Genomic DNA, 25,111 nt, shown 5'->3' with positions numbered 1-25,111 from the left:
TTAAATTTTAGGAGGATTCATCAAAATAATAAACAGTGGTTCGGCCTCTCAATTCTGACCGAATGAGCATCATTCAAAGTAACCACTTGGTTTTTATAACACTCAGCATTTGTGACAGATGCCAAAATGTGTACTTATACCCGATATTCATCTACATATCAGCATTTCTACAGACATTTTAATGCCTGGTTGAATCTGACAATTTAGGGATCCTAACAGTTTCAAGCATATGGAGCTGTCAATAATCCACAGCAAAGCCTTAAAGATTCTTGTCCCTCGAATAATGCTAATAAAACTTAATAGACATTGCAGATGTAGATAAACAGCCAGGAAACACAAATGATGTAAATATGGTGCCATATGAGTATTACGCGAGTATTACATCAGAGCCCCATATGACTGTATTATTGGTATCATAACACCAAATGCCTTAGCAATAGATAGATGCATTATGAGGAAACAACTATTGCATTAAGATGTACTGCATGGGGACGGCCTGATTTGGTTTAAATTGATTTCCCAGCTGTGGTTATGATCCTTAAGTAACTCAGTGACAAAAACAAATCAGCTATTTAAAGATCAGACAGATAAGTTTATCCTCAGCCCATGTCATGGAATAACATTTATAATATACTCCCACTTTAAACCCAATACATCTATTTCAGGACTCTGTTTTTAGACTTAACGAAACCAAAAATCAACCCCAAAAATCAAGGTTTGTGCATCAAGCAGGCCAACACGCAAAAGTGCCCGCAAACGGCATGGTGTGAATGACTTTCTGAACATAATCGAACGAACACCTGCTAGCACGAATCAAAACGTTAAAACCACAGGATTTATATATTATCCCCATTATCCCCTAGGTGTTAAAACATTAAGAGTTGGCTAAATAACAAGTGGAAATATAAGGACTGGATAACAATCTTGTCGCTATGAACTACGCACGCAGCCAAATTCTTGTAACCGGATGCACTTATATGTGTCGCCTGCCCATAAGACAGTACTAACTATAGTACTGAAGCAATTGTAGGGCTCCCAATCAATGAAGCGTACATTCAAAATCTTAAATGTTCAACCGTGTGCAAGACGTAACAAATTTGGGGGGGATGGCAAAGCTTACCCTAGGCTTTATGGGTGTTGAAGAGGAATGGCCACATTTCACATGAAGTTCTGCAACATTTCCCATATTTCCAGCTAGGTCCAATTAAAGTGATGTTCTCTTTTAGTTTAAGAGCCAAAAGCGCAATGACCTGATTCAGATGAGATTACTCAATTTGAAGGTAAAGCCACCGGACAAAAGTCGGCCCCGGGCCACGCAGCCTGGTGAGATAAAGCTGGGAAACATTAGCAGTTGGCACTAAGTCTTCTTTTCTTCTCTTCGGCAGTGACAATGAGGCACAAGCAAACATAATTAGCAATGACAAAAATCTTGTAAAAATAGAAGATGGCACAGAAAGCCTGTCAGGTTAACTTGAACTTTGTTTAATGAAATTCTGTCAAGCCCATCTTCCTGTGGTGTACTCGCATCATGATAGCGCTCCAGGCACCCAAGCCATTATGTTCTGTGGCCGGCGATGACACGCGGTTTGTGTGATCTTAGCGGGGCGCCGCGGTTCGACTCTCAGAGACTTACACACAAAAAAAGAGCATTGCAATGGAAACGTTTACAGTGAAATGGGAACATTTAATACACTTGACAGCACTGGGAAGATCTATCAGACACTTACTAGACATGAGTCCAGGTAAAACTGTCTATTCTTTATCCAGAAAGGCCTTACAGGTCAGTCATTGTTTACCTTAACAAGAGGCTGAAGAGGTTATAAGAGCCTTCTGAGGTTTGCCATCAAAATGAAAATACGCCTAAGCACAAAGTGTGACAACCGCTAAGCAACATTAATGCACCTGACTGCTCTCACAGCTAAACAAACGTCCTTTACATCTCTTTTAACGTTCAGCACACTGGGCAAAAAAGAACAGTAGGTCCAAATCCTTTCTCTCTTTCTTTCTCTCGATCTCGCTGTACTGCTGTGAGCTAATGAAGGTCTGGCTTTGTGCCTATAGATGACAGATCGTAAAGGACCTTTGCCTGAGGGGGCTTTTTAGCATTATACTACCCCCTGACCGAGAGGCGCGCTATGTATTTTCTTAATCCTCTGGGCAAAATGTCAACTTTTTGAAATACTACATCGCAAGCATGCAAATCATTACTAATCACAGCTACTAGATACTATGCTCTTTAAACAACAGAAATGCATCAGTGACTGCAAAGCAGCGTGGCTTATTTGAAGAGTTTGGTTCCAAAACGCAATAAATCCAAATTTCGGTAAAAACATGTTTTCTATACCAAGAAAGTGACAAGATGAAAACCACTATTTTCTGTTACAAACTTTCACATAGCATCTTTAGGTTATAAAAACATAAAAAATTCAAATCCATAACTTGATTTTCAAAGATTTATTATAAAAACGGATTATTTTTTCCACAAAATGCAATAAATCCATGACAAGTTTTTATTCAAAATGCTATAAATCTATTGAATCAATAGCCTATATAAATGTGCATTCATCTTTGCCATGTTATATTTATTTAGTTGAATAGTTGTACACACTAATTAAAAATATAAACATTAATGGCATTAATCAAAACACTTACTTTGTCATATTAAGATCACTGTCATTGCTGCGGTTATACTTGACGTCGTCGCTTAACGTCTTTCACAGCGATCAGCTGTAAAATGTTTTGGTCCTGCTCGATATTCGTTGACTTTGAGTAAAAGTATGGAAAGTTTTTCATAAGATCCCCTGGGGTCAATGTGTTATCATGACAGAAACTTGATGCTGTCGGCCTGGCCAAACAAGCACCCGTCTCCCGAGTGTCTCTTGCGTAAATTATTAGATGTTGATGGCTTACGTTTCTTTCCCGTCACAGAAAACCATCACAGGTTTATCAATGCTATTAAAGTATTATTTTGTTTTTGTTTGTTTGTTGATCACGAAGTACAAAGTAGATGAGGAAAACTAGGATTTTGTGTACTCAACGCGCCGCCATTGTTGTTTACATTGCGTGAATGGTGCGCTGTAATTTCTGGAGCGGATTAATTGCGTTCTGTAAAAAAGGAGGAGTGGCGTTTATTGCATTTTGGGGAAAAAGGGAGAAAAGATGACAGAATAACACGGCGGATATTGAATTTTGCAAAAAATTAAGAATTTACTTTTTAATACCGACCTGATATAATACTGATTCTAACAGTAACTAATTTTTTTCAAAAATGGCGTTTATTGCGTTTTGGAACCAAACTTTTCATTTCTATAACCAAGGCCTTGAATACGTCCGATGCGGTCTAATTCTGCAACGCTGCGTGTAATGTGATGCACAGCTGGATGTGATTAAAAAGTAAAACACCAGACAAACATTTTCAGTTTACTTCGCCACGGTGTAAATAAAAACGCATGGGCAAAATCAACTTTGGCAAACTGGGTCACGGCACCAACAAATATTTGCAGTTGGATATGCGGGCCCAAAATTAAAGGCAAATAAAAGCATCATCGGGCCATCAAGTCATCAGGAAAGGATTAAAACCTAGTTGTGTGCAACACAGTGAGGTTGTTTCAACAAGCGAAAATCCAATTCATTAACATGACAACCACAGGTTCCCCTGTCGACCTGCCATTAATTATCTGGCCTTACAAGAAGATTAGGACGCGGGGAGAAAGAAACAAAGGGAAAACAACGCCGCAACACTTGGCCATGCCTCACCAGTATAATTACCCTTCCAAAGTAAACAGAGTGGAAAGACTAATGCATGTGGCATGGGTCAGCGTCACTTGAGCACTGACATAGCTTGCTTTCTTCCTCCCTCATTCTCTCTTTTCAGCGAGAGGAGTGGGCAGCTGTGAATGCGGTGGGGGGAAGGATATCCAGCCAAGAAAACACGATCTGCTGCTGCTGTCTGTTTAAAGGATCCCTCCTACTGTTTCCAGGCCAGTGAGATGAAGAGAATATCTTGAGGGTCTACTGTTAAAATCTAATCCCTCAAAGTGGGCTAAAGAAAACATTGGACTGGAGGCAGAGATGGATGAAGATTAGCAGTTCATATTCACAGACAGTCCGAGAACGCTTGAAATTGCACACACGTAGGCAAAAGACAATTCGATTTCACACACAAGTTCACATGTATGACAAAATACACGTGTTGTTTAAGCGAATCACTCAAAAAATTCAATCACTCAAGTCATCACTTTGAATCAGTCTAATGTAGAGTTTCTTGAACTTTTCTGGCCTTGTAAAGAAAGATTTGTTGGTTCAACTTAATAAAGTAAGTTTTGTGGTTACTTTAAAAGTTTGAGTTAATTCAACTTAACAATATTAGTTAACTCAAAATAAGTTAACTAGTTGTGTCAACTAATACTTTTAAATATCAGATAACTTACTTTTTTAAGTTGATCCAACCTTATTTTTTCCAATGAATTCTGTAGAAAACACAGATTCACACTGAAGCACCAGAAGCAATGTAAGACTTAAACACTTCAAGCCACTTCAAACTACAGAGTAAAATAATAAATAAACCAAATAAAAAAATCAGGATTGGCAATGTTTCTATGACAATCCTCCGAGTGAGGCTAAACGATAAAACAAGCTATTATGGTTATTCACCCCGGTGTGGGTTACAATAGCAAGAAGCTCATGGGCATCTAGTGAGCAACAATTCTCAACTAGACAGAAAACACTGAATTGATTGAAACCGCAGGCATTCTTCTCAGCATCCACTAGGCATCGTAACCTGCACAGCGGGATAAAAGAAAAATGGAGCTGTCAATGACACGGCTAATGACACCCTAGAGATATAAGCAATGTCAGTCCCACGGGAGCATGAAAAAATACTATTTACCCTTACTTTCACCTCCAAGTCTTGCCACTTCCAAAGCTCGATTGCAATTTTCTCATTAAAGAAAAAACACATAGCTTATTTATGCTAATGCCTCACTCCTAAAACGCATAATTACAGTATCCATTACTGACCAACTGTTACCCAACCATGATGGAGAGCGGTAAGGTGCTTTAATAATCTCTAGGGCACGGCTGATCTATGAAGCTCAGATCTAATTGGGATGAACTGTAAACAGTAGACTGTATTTAATGTGCTCTAATATGCTTAACCTTAAAAAACAACTTAAAATCAGTTTCTATTACTAATGAAATTGTGCCTCTGCACTTCAGGATCACTCTTAAATATTTGATGGGCTGGCTAAGAATCAGCCACGGATCAGAATCAGATCACTCCAACACATTATTTTGAAAGATTGCATTGGATACGGTACATCTACAAGTACACTGAAGCAAAACACGGTGATTTAAAACGTGCAAATAGTGTGTGCTCGATGTGTGTTTTGAGATTCTCCACAGACTTCATGTGTGAACTAAGTTAACTAAATGCTTTATTTAGATACAAGCATAGCATTAAGCTTTTGGCCAAAAATGGTACAAAATAAGACATTTAAGAATTTGCCTTTCCCAATCTGATGTGTTCATCTGCATACCCACCCCTCCGATCTGACAGACCCACAACCCCAGGGGTGACATCAGTCTTAGACATCTGTCACTGTGAGCTGGCAGCACTTGTCAAGAAACTGCTCCTGCGATTCAACGATCCCATTATAAATCAGTGTGCAATGCATTCAATGATTTCATGGGATTGTATTTTTAGGATTAAACTTGCGCATATGCATTGCATTCTCTGAGAGGAAGTGATTTCTTAAAGGTGAGCACGGAGATTTGGAAAGTTAAAGAATGTATATATTTTTAAAGTCTTTCAAGTTCAATCGAATAGTATCGGTTAGACACACATAGGCAGATATGTCAATATACTGCAGAGGCCAAGATATACCATCTGGGTTATGCTTCACAAATCAATACCACTGCTAGATATGGGGTCTGGTGATGTCAATGTTGCTTTAACTTTAAAAAGTAAGTTACCACCAGGTTGCCTTAAAATTTTGAGTTAATTTAAAATATTAGTTTACGCAAAAAAAAGTTAATATATTGTGGCGAATATTACTTTATAAGTTGAATTAACAAAATTTAAAGGCAACCAGGAAACTTTTTTTTAAAGTTGGATCAACTTTAAATTTTTTCAGTATACAGACAATAAAAATTTTACATTAGAAAATGGGGTCTAAAAGTCAAACAACATTTGGTCTGGTGTAGTGGGAAGTGCTTTAACACGTAGCACAGATGTGTTTTTAGCAACCTGAGTTCGAGTCCCAGCTCAGGGTACTTTGCCAGTCCCATTCCCTTCTCTCTCCACCCAGTACTTTCCTGTTCTCTCCTTACAATACTGTCGTCAATTAAAGTCGTCATGAAGCGGAAGTAGGGATTATCTTATTTCCCCATGGTAACGTATATCTAAGTGAAACAGCTTCTGGAATGAAAAAAGTAGAGCTGGATTGAATTTGTCCATTGGGAACTGATTGGATAGTTTGAAGATGGGTCATGTTGATATTTGCTAATCACTCCGATCTCTTCCTAGTTATAATTTTAAGGAGGAGAGGAGGTTTGCATTTTTTTTTATTAAAGGAGATCATGAAAATCTGAATTTCCCATTTTTAATTGCTATAATTGGGTCCCCAGTCCTTGTATTAACCTAGAAAATGTGTAAAAGATCAACCCAGTAACTTAGTTTTGGTAAAGCATTCCCTGCAAGCATGTAAAAAATAGGTCATCAAAATTTGGCTCCCCTTGTGATGTCAGAAGGGGATAATACCACCCCTTAATCTGCACTTTCCAACCACGACATTGTCATTTAGTGCAAAGATCAGATCTATGGCTGTCAAAATGATTAAATAATCGTCTCATCGCGATTGTTTGACCTCATCGCGATGATTTCAGATCGCCACAATAATTGCACATCTCTTTAAAAAACACAAGGGGAGCTGCAGTGCCTGTATAAACGAGACAGTATCTGATGTCTACTCTCAGGCTGTTATTTAAGGCCCGTTCTGGTATAGTCAGTTTATTTTGATTGCATTTTTATTTTCAGTTATTTTTCCAGACACTTTATTTTATGTTATTTTATGTTTACTTTATGTTTATTTCTTATTAAGAATGTTCAATTTTGAAAGCTATATTTGTGTAAAAAAATGTTTCATGAACAAACAAAAAAATGTATGAGAATTAAATGTCAAATCAATAAAACAGACAATTAATCATCATAATCGTCAAAGTCCTAAACCAGTCAATTAATCGTCATAATCGCCACACTTTATGAGACCATTTACCGTCAGCCAAATTTCATAATTGTGACAGCCCTAATCAGATAATTTGCATTTAAAAGGACACACTGAAAAATGGCACATTTTTGCCCACACCTACAAAATGTTAAAATGCTATAAAAATTATTTATATGGTATTTTGAGCTAAAACTTCACATATGTACTCTGGGGACACCAAAGATTTATTTTCCATCTTTAAAAAGTCTTGTGAAATGTCCCCTTTAAAGATTATGAGTAGGGATGCTCCGATCAGGATTTTTAAAGGCCGATACCGATCACCGATTTGTTGTCTTCGTGATCGGCCGATACCAATGCCGATACCGATTTTTCAAGCTGATATGCAAGCTCTTTGATGACTGTAACTTTTAACATTTTTTCTAGATAAAGTAATACCACAGATGTTGCCTTTGTTATATTACTTGCAGTAATTAGGTATATTATTGTTTTAATAGAGAATCAAATAAATTAGCACAACAAATATTTATTCTGCAAAGAGAAATTTAATATGCCTTTAAAAAGGCTTATGTCTGTAAAATCTAATGAAAATAAAACACTTCACAGTCTTTACTGTATGAATTAAATATACACGCATTCGTATGAAGTACAACAGTTCTTTAGTGAAGAGCAGAGAGTGATTTTATTGAGAGATGAATTAGTTTACTGTAGCTTTAAGACTCGACAGAGATCGCTCTGTTCACGTGCACTGATGACAGGCTGCTGTGTGTGCGCGCGGCGGGTGTATGCAGGCGAGAGCAGCTGTGAGGAAAATTAAAGTTTAAACGCTCAAAACTTTAAAACACATGCAAATAATAAACTTTTGACATGAGGATGCAATTGTCCGCGATAGATATGTGTTGTATACGCTGTTTGATGGGGATGTGAAGACGGGTCGTGCTGTTAGGACCGGACCGCGTCCTCATAGAAAATACACATATCTCTGTAAAGGCAAAGAGAGAAATGCAAATCTGCACGTCGCTCATGAGCCACAGGTTATAAAAATGCTCTCACTGCGTAAAAATGGTCTCTAACTGCAGTCGCATTGAGGAGCCATATGATGACAAAAGTAAACAGAAAGATCGGTTCACGAGATCGGCAAATTTAACGAGGACCGATCGAGTCATTTAATGCCGTTATCGGCCGACACCGATCTCTGGCCGATTGATCGGAGCATCCCTAATTATGAGGGCAGATGGATTTAAAAAAATAATAATGAAGCTCACAGATAATTTGTAAAAATACCACGATATTTTATAACAAATAACAGTTTTTCCTTTCAATTTCATTGAGACTTTAAAGGCGAAAATGCCATCCAAAAAAATCAACAAAATCTTATTTAAAATCAAACTTGAAAATAATCATAAACTTTTTACTGTAAAATTTAAAATAAACATTAGTGAAACCATTAGTAATATGAAGATTTGGAAGCATTTCTAGGCCACTAATAAAATAGCAGTTGACTACATTTATGCATTTGGCAGTTTTTTTATCAGTATGTGTGTTCCCTGAATTTGATGAGCTTTTGCGCTGCTAATCTAAGGCTTTACCATTGTGCTATACGGGAGCACGAATGAAACACGGACTATCAATGAAAGATCAGATATCCATCTTTCCTATGAAGCACAGGAGATAATCTTTGGAACATTCTCAATCATGCTGTGATAACATGAATCCTGAGGATCTGCATATCTATGCCAGCTCGGGTGCATGCTGTCATCAAAGCCAAAGGCCCAAAGAGGAACCCATCCAATATTAAGACATTCATGATGCAAATATATTTGTAGAAAATGCACTACCAAATCGCTTTCACAGATGTTTGGAAGCGACTTCTACAAATGGAACAAATGGAACAAAGTACTTTACAGTAATGTAAACAGAAAAACCACAAAGAACTAAAGCCAAAACATTTGTGAAAACTGTAAAGATGGACCTGGGATTCAGTCTATTACTCTGACTGGTAATTACATAAGAAACAAAGCCTTAAGCCAAGGTCAGAGAAAGTCTCGCCGGGGAAGGTATTTCAGACACGAATCCACATTCAAGATGAATGTGTTGTGGATCAGCTGGTGGTAGTGTGCTGCTCCTGGAGCCCAGCCCGGGCCTGTCTTAATGCAGCTCCGCTTCACTGCGCATGCCGCTAACCCTTGCCGAGAAGAGGAACAGATTTCACAGAACATATGGGACCTTGCTAGGATTCAAATAAGCAGACTGTTAGAGGTGCCTTGCTTACCTGTAGAAAACAATTAATCCACCTTTTCCATCGTTCTCACTGACAACAGTGTGAAAAGAGAGACAAGATAGAGAGGGGGGCGGCATAAAACGACACAGAGAGAGAGAGAGAGAGAGAGAGAGAGAGAGAGAGAGATCAGACTAAACTTAGCGTACTAATGTGTTTCTTCTTTTTAGTCACATCACGCAGTTTCCTCTCCAGTAACCTTCCACTGACCTTCCCACTTCCTCTGGCTGTGAATAGAGGAAACCGACTGCGCTGCTATACCACACAGACAACTAAGAAAAATGTTTAAGAAAATCAAGATTTGGTAGATCTGAGCATTTAGCCTCTCACTAACTTTCACCTACAGTAAACCATTTGTAGAGATGTAGCTGGATCGGCACAGTTGTGCCACTGAGGACTAGAAAGCCCTCGATGTCAGAACCTATCCACAATGTCAAACCCTGACACCTTCTTTCCAAACCCTACAATATAAGACCATAAACCTGCACGCCACTATAAACCTGTACCCGTCTGTTGATTTGTGGATCCAATTACTTTCCTTTCTGTAATAGCTATGTTCAGTGCAATGATGTTCAGTCAATTGTGGCAGCTCCTCTCTAAAGGTGCGCGTCATTTCCGACGCGTCTCTGACCTGAAACACCCCATCATGTGCCGTCAACTCCCAGATGACCAGAGCCACAGGAAATGAAAGAGGTCAGTCATTCTGTCATTAGCTCGGGAACGCTACTGACGTACAATGTTTATCTGAGAATGGATGATCACACCTACAGTGGGTTTGCTTGAGTGGTCATCACTGATGCAACACAGCTGTAAGCTGAATCACCCTGTCAACGCAGGCACGTAGGTGCACGGGCACCAGGGAACCGTCTGACAGGTGTTGACAGATGGATTATCTTCCGGGCCAGCGGTGGCCGTGGTTTTGCGAGAACCAAGCTGGCAGGCCACAGTGTCGCCGAGCATCCCGACACCTGGTGCATCCCCAACTAAATCTGAGCTTTGGCACCTTGTTTCTGCTGCAGTGAACTGCAGCTACTGAATGTGATTAGCCGCGTCCCATGGATTTATGAGTCGATCAGATTGACGGCTTTAAGCCTCGACGAGGGATTTTAGCACCGTGGGGTGAAAGTCCGGGAAGGTCCCGCGAGCTGGAGAGCTTTTCACTACTAAAATGACAATTCAATTAATTATACTTCACTAAAGGTAGATGTTCCCTTTTCCTGGAGTTATGATACGTCATCTAAAGGTAAATGTCCTTAACCTCGGAGAGACCTTGGGGAGAAACTTTTCTGGTTGCCCCGTACCCTGGAGAGGTTGTGTTTGTATTCTGAATGAGACTATGATATACAATCACTCCGCTACCCTTGTTTTGTTATCCAAACATAGTGTACAAAATTTCAAGTATGCTAAAGGCTCGATAAGGGAACAAGGCTGAACAATGAAGGTGACTTTCTGTCAAATTAATTAGGTGGCTACCGATTCATTTGGGAACAAGGAACAATTGCTGCGGACGATGCTTTGTTCACTTGAAGAAGGTCTTGAAAAAATTCCAGATAAAGTGCTAACAAAAGCATAAAACGTTCGATATCAAAGTAAAACGTTTAATTTCATAAAATTTCCCTTGTGGATGAACTAAAGAGCTTAACTTGCAAAACAAATAGAATTTGAAGGTTTGCAGATTTGCAGCACCGCGGAGTGTCAAGGTGGAGAGGAGGTCAGAGCACAAACAAAAAAGTAATGAGAGATCTCGAGCTGTAAACCAGCTCGACCTCTCTTACGAGGGTACCGAGATTTACTGGGTCATCTCCGCAGCGCGCATTCCTACGGTAAAAATAGAGATAGCAATAAAGTTAGGGACGGAACCGGAGGTAAATCATCCCACCCTCCTGATACGCCGCCTTTTATTGCGTAAAAACCGAGCCTGTGCGACGGGAGGAGATAAACTGTCAAAACGCATCTTAAAAAAATATTAAAACATATTTAAAGCCACTTTCAAAGTCTCGTAAAAGGTTAAGCAATACTATTTATACTGCTAGGAGGACGGTTACTGGCAACATCTGACTAGTAAAGGCTAGCAGTTACAGTCTATCCTTTGACGTCCACCCTCAAATAAAACACTGTGCTGTCCATTCATCCTTTAAATTGCGTTTAGCTTTTTTTAGAAACCCCTTAAATTACTAATGAAAAGAGGTGGTTTTTAGGGGTCTGTGTGTTTATGTAGAAATAGCAGCTGACCGATCTCCAAACATGAGATGGAAAATCACTGAGTTAAGCTAAACTTCCTCTTGCAGACAGAAATGATATATACTGTAAATGATTCATAAAGCGCTTAAGAGTTCAAAGAGGGTGTAAGGTGAAGAAAACTTGTAACTATTAAAAAAAAAGAAAGTTTTTTACTTCAACCATCTTTGAGTTAGAGCCTACAATAGTCTGGCTTAAACGAAAAAGCAATTTCAGTGCAGATTCATATTGTTCAATGAAAAATATGAGCAACATGTAATTTTTCCATTATCTAGAGTGTGCTAGCATTCGCATCTCTGTGCACTCTCACGGGTCCTGGCGAAAGCACTTGAGAGATGTAGTATCCTGCATCTTCAGGATGATCCATCATGCTATATGCTGCGCTGCTTCCAATTGTTTTTCCTGGCAGCGCTGTGGGAGGAAAAAAATACCAGAGTAACAACAAAAACTCGGGTACGCTTTATCTCCCACACCGGTTGTGTGCTGTGACACTGATGGCCGGTATTATGGGTGTCTCAGTTGGAAAAGCCCACTGATTTGACTCGCCCGTCTCTGCAGAGCCATGACAGCAGTGGGTGGCAGACCTTAAGCCGCCAATCTGCTCTATCACAGACTGGGATGAAGACCAAAGCTTAGTGCTTCTCCAGTGGCTGCATTTGGCCGTTGGCAACCCAGCGTGCCCTGCTGACTGAACTCAGCGCGGCTAACATCCCTAGGGGTTAAATTAGACAGAAAGAAAGAACCGTGAAATGTTGCCCGTTTGTGGACAAGCACCACTCGGTGGTGAAGTTAAATTAGACACCTCCTGTGATGCAAAAGTACGACTGCAATGAGAAACTCAATGTTTGTCTCATTTTCCAGTGTTCGGGTCCTCTAAACACAAGCTTCAAAAACAGTGCTGCTGGACCCATAGCCATTACTTATCACAGCAAGAGAGGTGGATATTAAACTTGCTTCGTTGTTAGTTGGTGCGAATTCAAGAGCTTGCTGTCTCCTATCTCACTTTCACTCGAGGTAGCATCGAATCAGAGGAGTTGCTGTCACGGACACTTGAACCCGAACCTCCTCTTCTCCTTGAGAGCCCACCAGGCTTATGTGAAGCTGAATGCTTTTCCCAAACATTTGGATGTTTGGAGCACACACACTTTTAGAATTCACACAGTATAATACCCATTTCAGCACAAGTAGATGTCAAACAAAACCTACATACAAATGATGAGCCTCCCGAGCCAGCCATAATTCACTGTAATAAAAAGAGGAATACCAAAGTGTGCCATATTCGTGTCACAGATTAAATATTACCAATGCAATTTTGACAAAAGAAACGCATTAAGGAAGAATGTAATGTTTTGAAATCTCAATGTGCTGGGACGGACTATTTAGCATTAACAGATGGAGAGACCCGACCGCATTGTTATGCTCTGGCACATCTGAGAGTACAGAACCAGTCAAATACACAAAGGGCCTTATAAAAACAATTAGGGAAAATAAAACTCACACATGCATTTCTCATTAGGATTTGAGACTGGTTAAGTGTGTTTTTAAGGAGTTTATTGAAACAGACAAGTGTGCTTATAAAAAGTTCAATCTCAGACAAACTTTCCGTTTGCTCAAAAGGCAATTCAACATTCGCTATAGTACAAAGTACTAATAATATCATCATATTCATTGTTTTCTTTCCGAAGCTAGAGTAAAACTGTCAAATAGAGTAAACATTTATAACTATGTCTCATTATGCTCTCAAAACATGTGGAATAATGAAACACAGGCTGATAACTCTTACCCAGCAGCACACAGAGCTGCACGGCTCTTCATTATCTAACATAGAGGAACATTTGTTGTAGCGTCAATTATCAGGTACACCGTTCTTTAGTGCTGGATACCACGGCTTTTAATTAACAAACCACAGAAAGACAAGGCTTTGTGCAAACTGTTGGAGCCACTGCCATGTGGAGCGCCGTGCAAGTACAACTAACTCAATTAAAGCAAAAATACTGCACATGCATGGAAATGAGATTTGGGGAATGTTCACGTGCACGCACATAAAAACTATACAGGGCCATTATATCATGGATTACATTATCCAAGGTTCACAAGTTTGCATTAACACACATAATTAAATATGATACTAAAGCATATTTGGCGTACTGTCGGAGGGGAGGGCTCTGAGCTCGGATAAATGTAAATGTACAAAAATAGGGATATTCTGTAAACTGTAACTATAGACATGGTTTAAAATATTTCAAACAGTAATACCAATCATTTTCAAAGAAAGAATCGCGTGGGCTCTGTATAAAAAGCTGTTATTTCCTACAAAGAAGAGATCTCAGGAAAATCCCTTAAAGACACACAAGGACAAACAAAGTTGATTCCCGCAAAGTATTAAGCAAAGGCTTCCAAGCTGAGCAGGTACTGAGATATTCACCTTATTCCGCCACGCCCCTTTTTAATTCTCCGCTCTTCCGCGTTTTGTCAACCGACTTCCTCCTCAACTGACAGCGCAGCAAATTCAGTGGTTAGAAGATTGCTTAAAGCTTATTAAAACTTAAACGAAATGTCAAATAACGTGAATGCAGTAAGTGTTTACAGTTGGGAGAACGGAGAAAATTTCATACGACGCTCAGATGGTTTGTTATTGTCCCATCCATCCTCGTTGTTAACGTGGGTAGACGATATGAAGATTTGGCCACAGGTAACTTATGGGGACATATTTAACTACTTCGTCCTGTCAGAAGGAGTTGATGGAGCATCAATGAAAAATTATAAAAGTACTGAAGCTTACCAATATTTACATAGTGGGAAAATAGGTCGTGTACTGTTACACAGTGAGGGTGACTTCATGTTTTTAAAAGCAAATGTGCAACCCAGCCAGTCCAGCGGTCCAAACCACTCTGCGTGGGTGCTAGTTAGTAAACAAGGATCAGTGGAGACTACTGGATGTTCGTGCATCGCTGGTTTAGGAAGGTCATGTAGCCACGCAGCATCGATATTATGGAAGGTAAGACTATCACACACATTATTATTATTTACTTTTCATATCAGTGTTGAGCTAGTTCCTAAAGAAATGTAATGTATTACTCATTACTACTTGCTCCTTTCAAATTAATATTATTACCATAAGTACTGTGTACTGCTCAACACTGTTCATGATCATACATCGTTTGTGTTGTTAACATGTATGTTATAAATCTATAAACTTAAGTATATTAACATGTGTTTGTGATATACAGCTCCTGACCTAATAAACACCTGCAGACAAAGTATTGACTAAGTATCTTGTCAAATCTCTTAACTGAATGATGGAGTAAGGTAAGTGAACAGAGACTAGGTAAGTAAACCCTGTGCAGAATTACTAGGCAAGTTAATTTTCTCAAGCACATTTTAACCAATTCTAAACCACATCAATCTTAATAACTAATTTTATGTTTGTTTGTTTTTATTCATTAATAAATGACACATTATTGTAAAGGAATGCATATACACCTTATATTCAGCGTTGTATATATATTAGACATATTAGAAACTCTTTACAATACGGTTGTATTTGTTAACATTTATTTATTGCATTACCTAACATGAGTATATAACAATACTTCTACAGCACATTCATGTTAATTTTGGGATTTACTACATGCTGAACACATATATTGTTCATTGTTTTTTCATGTCATGCTTTTTCCAATGTTTGTGAAATTAATAATAGTTAAAAGATTGGTGTTGTTAGGGATTGGTAAAATCTGCATGGAAAAAAATGATATCAGAACATCAACTTACCTTATAATTCTGCACACAGTACATATGCAAACGGAAAGGAAAAGGTAAGATTTGGTAGTAGTACATTAAGTGTAACATTAAGTCTAATCACGCTATCACCTGCCTGGGAATAAGGTAAGTAAACATCAAGTGTAATAATAATGAATGTTTTTTAAAGAGGAAATACATTTTTTTAAACTTTTGAAATTTATTTGAAGTGAAGAAATAAACTAATCAGTAAATGTTTTGTCTCAGGTTGAAAATGCTGTGTCCAGTGGCCTTACTGGCATCGCCTGCACAGATGAGCAGCGGCTCTGGAATGTGGGGACTAAGAGGAACCTTGGCCCAAAACGGTTAATGGACATCACCTTTTCCCACCACCGAGCTACTGATGTGCTGCAGATGCCAGAGGTAATTCCCAAAAATGTTCCTCTGCCTCCCACTCCTTCATTTTTCACCCAGAATGAACTGAGAGAGGGTCTCAAGCATCTTCAACTGCCTGTGTCAAGCCTTCTGCAAAAATGTCTGAGCGCTGTGCAGAGACAGGAGCCAGAACCGTCTGCATCCTTACCACATGCTGATCATGATGGCACCAACATCTGTCAGAGGTGCATGTCGTTTTATAATAGTTTTGTGGCCATTGATCCCAACAAATGTACAGCATTGGAGCTTGAAACACTTAAGCAGAGTTCCTCTCACTTGTGGCATGACTCTCGAAAGATAAGAATCACTGCGAGCACAGCAAAGAAGGTCCCCATTAGAGGCAATCCTCAAACTTTTGTCAGAGAGCACCTCTACCCCAGGTTCCATGGAAACGCAGCAACTCACCATGGCTTAGAAAGTGAGGCATATGCCTTACAGTGGCTAGAAGGTTATGGGGTTTCAATCAGCCGCAGAGGCACAGTCGTGTGTGCAAGCGAGCCCTGGCTGTCAGCAAGCCCTGATGGAGTTTTGAACTCAGAGGAACTGCTGGAGATCAAATGCCCTTTCCTTAAGAGTGATGAGTCTCTGGAGGACCTGTTCAGGAGTCAGAGGTATGATGTGAAGATGAAGGAGGGGACACCTCAGCTGCAGCCAAATGGTCCACGGGGCTTTTATGTACAAGTACAGCTTGGTATGTTCTGTACAGGGCTAAAGGCCTGTAAGCTACTCATCTGGGTTCCATCACAACAAGTTCTGCTACATGTCCCATACAATGAGCAATTCTGTGCAAAGACTGTAGCTAGACTAAAAGCCTTTTATTTTAAGTATATGCTCCCTCATTTGTCAGATGAGTTTCAGGCAGGCCGTCTATTGCTTTCCACAAGATACTTGCAGATTTGTAAATAAGCAGGAATAAGAATAATAAGGGTAATGATAAGATATTAGGTAATAGGGGTGGGTTGTAGAGACTGTAGGTAAAGAAAGATACTATTTTAAATCAGTTGTTTTAAATCGGTTTCGTTAAACAACAGATACTCTGTGATTTATGTTTCAGAAAATGTATAATTTATAATAGGTTGTATAAAATCAGTTTGGTTTTGTTGTTTTCAGGAAGCTTAAGACACCTTTTACTGACCTTCATGTAGAGGTAATATTTCACCATAAAATTATCATATGTAATAAACCAAGATGGAATTAATTTGTAAACTTGCAAAGACTTATTTCTTTAAACCAGGAGTCTTTACGTTTTAAGGTGAATCTATAGATCTCACAGTGTAAAGGTTTATAAAAAATAACTATTCACAAGTAATATGTGGTCACAGTGTAAAGGTTTATAAAAAAAATAACTATTCACAAGTAATATCTGGTCACAGTGTAAAGGTTTATAAAAAAAATAACTATTCACAAGTAATATCTGGTATCTGGTCACAGTGTAAAGGTTTATAAAAAAAAATAACTATTCACAAGTAACATCTGATCACAAAATAACTACTGGTACTATTTACACATTAAAGCAAAACCATAGCAAAAAGATCAAAATATCTCTACAGATTTTGGAACACAGCTACAAACCAACACTTACTCATCCTCTACATCAGAAATGATGTCGCTTCGAAGGTTACATAGGGCTGCACAAATTCTCAAAATTTTATCAATTTTAGGAGTGAGGTTAATTGGAACTGTTTGAGAAAGCACTTTGAAGTTTTTTAGTCTGCATATGACTCGCTCAACGTGGACACGTACATTAGCTATGCGCCTAGTGTTGGTGGTGTCTTCTTCAGAGAGTTGCATGCCTTTCTTGGTGAAGGCAGGAATGACAAGTTTTACCTTCCTTTCATAGAGGAGATCATTAATAGTGAAGCCCCTGTCTGCCATTACTTCATCGCCTGGGCGAAGGTATTCCAGGAACCCTGAATTAGCAGTTATGAATTTATCACTGCACCTTCCTCCATATGCTGGTGAAATAAACATGATCAGTCCGCATGGTGCAATGCAGACCAGGTATTTGATGGTGTTCTGGCCATAGTAATGGCTGTAGGACTCACCTCTCGAGTCAAGGGTGCGTGGCTTTTGAAGGGGTGTCTCTGAACAGTCAATCACACATGTTGTATTTGGAAAATGTTCTTTGAAACACTGAGGCATTGTTGCCTGGATTGTCTCCCTTGGTAGCCATGGTATGTAATACCTCATGTTTTCCTCCATGATGTCAATCCAACACGAAATCACCTTGCTTACAATAGACTGAGAAATACCAAACCTTTCAGCAAGATCACCCTGCAATAAATTTAGACGCAGCTTCATCAGTGTCATCAGGAGCTGATCCGAAGTGTGTAGCTGGAAGCTGTTGGTGTATGTATTGGTAAGGTTTTTGGCAACTGAATGAAATGCATCCAATGTCAACCCTGTGTAGAGCTGACAAAGGTGGTCGTTTCTCAAGAGAGAAATGTACAATGGTGCCAGCTCAACACATTGTGTTCCCATTTCTGATTTAGCAGGCTTCAAGATGAGTTGCGGTGTTAAAGTGTAGTTGTGGTCAGAGACAGATGAATCCTCCCACTGCGTTTCTTTATCACAGCTCAGGGGCATGTGGATGGTATCATCCTCACTGTTGTTCACTGCATCACTGACACTCGTCGATGCTTCTGTAAAAAAAATAGAACGATAAACATAATTTTACATTAGTACTTAAAATAAACTTACATTATGAGAATTACTATATAATGACACCCATACTTAAACACAACAGTGTGTGAGAAAGTGATGCATTAAAAACAAGACAGTTAAATACACTCTTAATACTAATGTGTTAAAATAACACATCTTGTGTTGTCCCTTTTTATATATTTAAACTCAAAATCAACACGAAATCAAATATAATGTTTTAAAATAATACATAATGTGCTAAATAGTGCAACACAAAACAACGTGTTACAACCAACACGTCCTGTATGTGTTAATTTTAACACTCTGTTCTGCGCCACCCCATTCAACACATCCTGTGTCATTTCGTGTTGATATTAAGTTCAAACAAACAAGAGACAACACAATGTGTGCTAAAACAACACAAAGTGTGTTTTTCCAAAAACAGATGTGTTGTCCTTAACTACACACAAGATGTGTCACTGTAACACACACGTCTTAAGAGTGTAGATCATTATCAATATCTGAATGAGAGATGTAAGTTAAGTTAGCTAACTAGCCTGGTAACGTAGCATCTGAAATCTTTGTAACTTAAATGGAATGACGTGGGCTACTGTATATATACAATATATAATAGTATACAATATATAAGTTATATGTGCAACGAAAATCATGCATATTCGTTGTATTTTGTTAACTACTCATTAACTTACTGATCTTAAATGTATTAAAAAAGCGGACTTCACAAAGCTAACAAGGACCCGGCTAAGTCTGCTTACCTGAATCTGACAATCTTTTCAGCACCCGGCGTGGCTTCTTTAACGGAACATCGTAACCGAGCCATTTTTCGGGATAAGGGTGTTGGTCAGTCGGCTTCCCCTCCGTGAAATGGTATGAACAAACATAAGGACGCTTGGGTGGACGCTTCAAGTTTAGCGCTTTCAGCCACTGCCTCAGGTGTTCCTCATCTTTAGGTGGTGGGTGTAAATTATAAAGTGCTCCACAACACTCAAGCCGCTTCACATTGTGTTCGTAACATATTTGGTGCAATTGCTTTCTTCTCTTAACCCAACTGTTATGACAGCCCCTAACTGAGCATAAAATACTCGACATATTTGCGTTCTGGATTACGGCTATCGCTTACTCAGACGCTCAACCGGAAGTTCGATGACAAAATGAAGGAAAATGGCGCCGCCCTTGTTGTCGTGGAAAATAAGGTGAATAGCAACCTCTAAATAAAATTAAATAGCACACTGAATGTTAGTTTGACATAGCAACAGGTTTGTCAGATCTTTTTGTTTCCATGGTAACATTTAAGATAGAAACAATTTTTAAGATCCTTGAAAGATTGGTCCTTTATTGTGGTTCACCTTGTAATTGTTCAAAGTAACTTCCCTTTATAACATCCCATTAACACATTTATTTTCAACTAAAAGGTGCCAAAGAATGCATTGAAATCATATGTTAAATTGTTCTTTAATATCTACATAGAAGGTATTTGACTTTATTAAGTGCAAAAATTATTTTTTACATGTCCATTTACAACCCTAGGATTTGCCCTCGGAATAAAATGGTCTATTATTACCTTATTTGAAAGGCTCATGAATAATAATGTTGAGCTCTGCTCTGATTGGATGTCAATCAGTGGCTGCTCAGTCACTCAGTAGCTGGTCGATCTCAAAGCAAACAGACCCTTTATCAGATGAGGATACAGATTTTGAGAAATAATAAATTGTTTGGAGGTTGCGTTTCTGAGTGGTAAATAAAATGTCAGCCTAAATGCTAGCATATAGCATTAACTAGCATGTAGCGCTAACTCAACAGTGACAACTTTTTTTTAGCATTGTAATTAAAGAGCCAGTACGATGCAAATTTTAAGCGTCCTATGTTTATAAGTCCCGGACAACAGGTTTAAATGCATGCCAAGTCAAAAAACACTGTAATTTTCTCAAAATATAAATTTAATATTACCACATTTCTCAGAGATCCCCAAATGATTCGAGTGAAGCCGTTCAACGACTCAGGGCTCAGTCACACCAAAAGCGCTTTAAACGCTTGCAAACGCAAGGCGCGACGCACTGCCTTTTTTAAAAAAGAGCAGTGCAGCGCGGCTTTTCATATTGCTAAGCAACCACCGAGTCAGCTGTCTTGTCAATCAAATATTGAAGCGTGAGCGCTCTTTTGCTGTTAACTGTCATATTAGCAGAAACTTTAAAAAGAGGACGCTTGCTCTGACCTTGTTTGACGATGAGAGGAGCACAAACACGCAGGAGAGAGTGAGCGAGTGGAGTCCGGTTCTTCAAAGCAACTTTAAACTTCCCTCAGCACAACGTAAGGCCCGCCTCTCCCCTCATTCGATTGGACAATGGAAGACGCAAATGACGTCAGGCGCTCCTCCGCTCTCAGCGCTCCTTCAAAAACGCGTGCGCGGCAGGCGGCAGAAAACCGCAAGGCGCCCGGCGCGCATAAACAGCGCGCAAACGCGCCCTGCCCATAGAATATCATTCAAAAAAGGCGCCTGCAACTGCCATAAACGCTGTTGGTGTGACTGAGCCCTCAGTCTGCCTAAACCCCACCATTCAGTAGCCTACTCTGCTCTGATTGGTCAACTGACAGAGTCTCTGCACTAGGGCTATCAACGAATATTCTAAATTCGAATATATATTCGAATAGTTAAAAAAAACGAATTTCGAATATGAAAATTAATATTCAAATAAACTATTATTATTTTTTAAAGCCCGCGGTAGTAGAGGCGTGGCTGTCTGCTTTGTGAGTGGGCGCACTAGTGCGCCTGGTTCAAGGACAGGTCACAGTAGTCACACTGTCTGTCACTGTTAAAAGTTGACGCGTCTTGCATGGAAGATGGCAGAAAGTCGACCGCAACAGAGAAAGCGATTTTAACCCCCAAAAATCTAAAAAGCTATGTACTTTGGATTTTGGTCGGTAGGAGGTAAAATTGTTGAGCCGCGAGATAAAATTGTTAGCATACCATTCGACCACTAGCAACATGATGTCACATCTCGAAAATGTGCACCCAAATGAGCATGGCATCTTGTACACACTGCATATTAATTCGTTTGTCACTTCAACTTTTAATGCTTAATCCTGTTCTGTACACACACACTTCAGTAATTTATGGGACTGACAATCGCATTCTACAACCGCATTAACTCCCGCAAACTGCAGGGACAACCGCATTTACAGAAACTTTGCATAGTGTGTAGCCTACATAACCGAACTGAACAACTAGTAGTTAATAAAGTGTTTAAACGTGCATCATGGACATGACAGGTCTCTCTTCTGAAGAAATATATTATTACAAGGGGGAAAAGTCTTCTGTATGTGCGGTACAGAGAATGACAGAGGCACAAGTGTTTGCTGCTCAGTGTTGCCAGATCTTGCACTAAAAAAACAGCGAACAAGAAAAATCCAATAAACCAAAATAAAATCCAAACGCTTTACCACAAAGATCAAAATATTGGCACTGGCACCTTTACATTTTAACAACACCAAAAACTTGATCGCTTCTTGAGCCAAAAGCCATAAACGGTTAAGCGCTAAAATGGTATGGGAGTACAAAAAAGACGAGGATCTGGCAACACTGCAAGAGCGCGCGCAGCCTCACAAATGCGTACAATACACAACGACACGACGGAGGTTTATTGCAAAACATAATGCTGTTAAATTATTTTCATCAAAGCTGTGAGTGATAAGCACGTGAGACGGCAGACCGTTGATATGGTTATCTCCGTGCCAATCATCACATTTTCACATTTAAATGCGGTTGTCACTCCTGAAAGTTTGCAGTGTGTACGAGATCACAATGTGTGGAACTCCAGCTAAACAGTCACGTCTTAACACTTACTTTGCATCGCCGCCACAAGCTATTTGTCTGCAACAGGACAAGAGGTCATAACGGAGAAATTAATTTTGTTCATTTGTAAGGACATGAGACCGATCAGTGTCGTGGATGGAGCAGGCTTCAGGGAGTTTTGTCAAGCAATGTAACCGAGGTACCATATCACTTTGATGTCTCTTGATTTACTTGTTTTGTGTATGTAATATACGTTGTCAAATATGTTTAAACTTAAATAGACTACTATACAAGTAGTTATGTCTCTTTATATTAATTTGTCCAGTTATTGACGTAATGCGTCGTTAAACGTCGTTAACGTCGTTGAAAAAATGGGCAACCAGATATTCGAATAGTTCGAAATATTTGTGGGTTTTTTAGGGAGAATATTCGAACGTCATTTTTGAGCAATTTTGACAGCCCTACTCTGCACAGACCAAAGATCAGTGGCACAGACCAACAATAGTGCAACATGTATTGACCTAGTGCTAACATGATTTACTGAGTCATTTTTACACTCATTTAATCAAGTATGTAAGCTAACCGGGCCATAGCAAACCCGTAAGTGAAACATGCATTAGCCGCTTGCTAACGTGACTCCCTGACAGTATATTAAGAGTTTTAACACCGACATTAATACACATCATTCATCATTAATCCAAGTTATAAAAACGACGACAGACATTAACACTTTTACCCTAATTTAAGCAAGTATGTGAGCTTCCCGGTACACAGTTTAACTGCAACTTGCGTTGCTAGCGTGGCTTACTCTTAATACATTACAGTAGACATTTAAGAACACTCTGGGGAAAATAAACACCTAATGTACTTACAGGTTGTGGTTAGGAGACGCATGTTGTTCCAAATAAAGTGGGTACTGAACCATTTTTACGTTGCCAAACCTTAAGTAAATCCCTCCTTGAAAAAGTAATTTTAACCACATATTCTTCATATTTTCATCCTTTGGTAGTAAAAAAAACACAAACTTGCCTTTACAGCTGAAACAGTGTCTTCTTGATATGATGTTTACGCACTAACTAGCTGAAGTGTCTGTGCGGGCAGGTCAGAGTTTTCGTTTCTCCCGGGCAAGACTGTAGGCAGAGTTTATTATGCACAGTGTTTTCTTATCTACGTAGATAGAGACAGGCAGGAGATTCAATCCACATGACTCCCTAATTTAGAAGCCAATAACTTTTTTTAATCATGCACTTTTTGGTTAACTACTTTGCACATTGTTTACATTGATTGACAGCTACATGATACACTGCAATACAGGTAATTTTCAATTTTGGATCTGTGTGGCTCTTTGATTTAATGTGTAATTTAATGTTAGAAGCGTACATCTAGACTGTGATGTCACAGTCGGTGTTATGTTGAGATTGGTCTGTTTCCAGCTGTCTTTTGCATGCACAAAGTTTACATAAAAAGGAGAAAACAATCGTGTTTGAGGCTCATGATATGTCATTACCATGTACAAAGCTCTTATTATTCATCAGCCATATCACCCTGTAGCCCAAGACAGCTAAGCAGGGCTGAGCCTGGTCAGTACTTGGATGGGAGACCACCTGGGAAAGCCAGGTTGCTGCTGGTAGAGGTGTTAGTGAGACCAGCAGGGGGTGATCACCCTGTGGTCTGTGTGGGTCCTAACACCCCAGTATAGTGATGGGGACACTATGATGTCAAAAAAAGCACCGTCCTTCGGATGAGACGTTAAACCGAAGTCCTGACTCTCTGTGGTCATTAAAAATCCCAGGATGTCCTTCGAAAAGAGTAGGGGTGTGCCCCGGCATCCTGGCCAACTTTGCCCATTGGCCTACTAATAATCCCTCGTACTAATTGGCTATATCACTCTATCTCCTCTCCACAAATAAGCTGGTGTGTGGTGAGCGTTCTGGCGCAATATGGCTGCCGTCGCATCATCCAGGTGGATGCTGCACATTGGTGGTGGTTCAGGAGATTCCCCTGTTCATATGTAGAGTGCTTTGAGTACTGAGAAAAGCGCTATATAAATGTAAGGAATTATTATTATTATTATTCATCTATGCCTAAATACAGTTTTACATTCTATGGCACCTTTAAAGTTTTAGACATTGAACCTATTCTTAATAAATGAATACCATTCATTATCTACCATTGTCTTCCTTTGTGATGTTCTTATATTAGAAGTAACTGAAAATGTCAGTGATTATCTTTTCCATACAATAAATGTGATTCAGTGTCAATCATTAAAATTCTTCCGAACATCTGTGAACAACAGCTCCTAAAATCAGGCAGGTATAAAATGACATGTGGGTGAGTAAACAGACTGAATTTAAATTTTTGAGTAATTATCCCTAACTATTCCTATTTATTCTATGCTTCTTTGTTGTTGACATTGTCCATTTCCTTTCTCAGAAACAAATATATTTTAAATCCCCTTGGTATTTCTCAAAAAGACAGACTTTGAATCACCAAACAGACATCTGCCCACCACATAAACTTGTTTCTTTCTTCCAACTTTAGTTTTATGGAACTAAACAAACCATGCCTTGCTAATGTGTGTATTTTATCTAAGTAACTTCTGTCACAACTGCATTTAAATTCGTCGGTTTTGCCATCCCCTGTCATTTTCAGTCCCTCTGCTATTAAATCCCAGAGACTATCCATTATGTGTAATTTAAATGGCCACTCCCTGTCCACCAAAACAGCTTTGCCAGGAAGTTC

At 39.2% G+C, this 25,111-nt stretch overlaps 2 protein-coding genes across 7 annotated transcripts in view; both read right to left on the bottom strand.

The window, feature by feature from the left end:
* Positions 1-25,111, bottom strand: part of enox2 (ecto-NOX disulfide-thiol exchanger 2) — a 360,171-nt gene that overhangs the window by 218,099 nt on the left and 116,961 nt on the right. The window lies entirely within an intron of this gene.
* LOC129448999 (uncharacterized) lies at positions 17,258-19,776 on the bottom strand. Its single transcript, XM_055211741.2, has 2 exons — positions 19,335-19,776; positions 17,258-18,557 (listed from the first exon to the last, which is right to left on the bottom strand). Exons 1-2 carry the CDS (start codon positions 19,666-19,668, stop codon positions 17,494-17,496), a joined length of 1,398 nt encoding a protein of 465 aa, XP_055067716.2. The 5' UTR covers positions 19,669-19,776; the 3' UTR covers positions 17,258-17,493.

The sequence above is a fragment of the Misgurnus anguillicaudatus genome, chromosome 16, assembly GCF_027580225.2.
Source record: "Misgurnus anguillicaudatus chromosome 16, ASM2758022v2, whole genome shotgun sequence".
Classification (NCBI taxonomy): Eukaryota; Metazoa; Chordata; class Actinopteri; order Cypriniformes; family Cobitidae; genus Misgurnus; species Misgurnus anguillicaudatus.
This window is presented reverse-complemented; position numbering and strand designations above follow the sequence as displayed.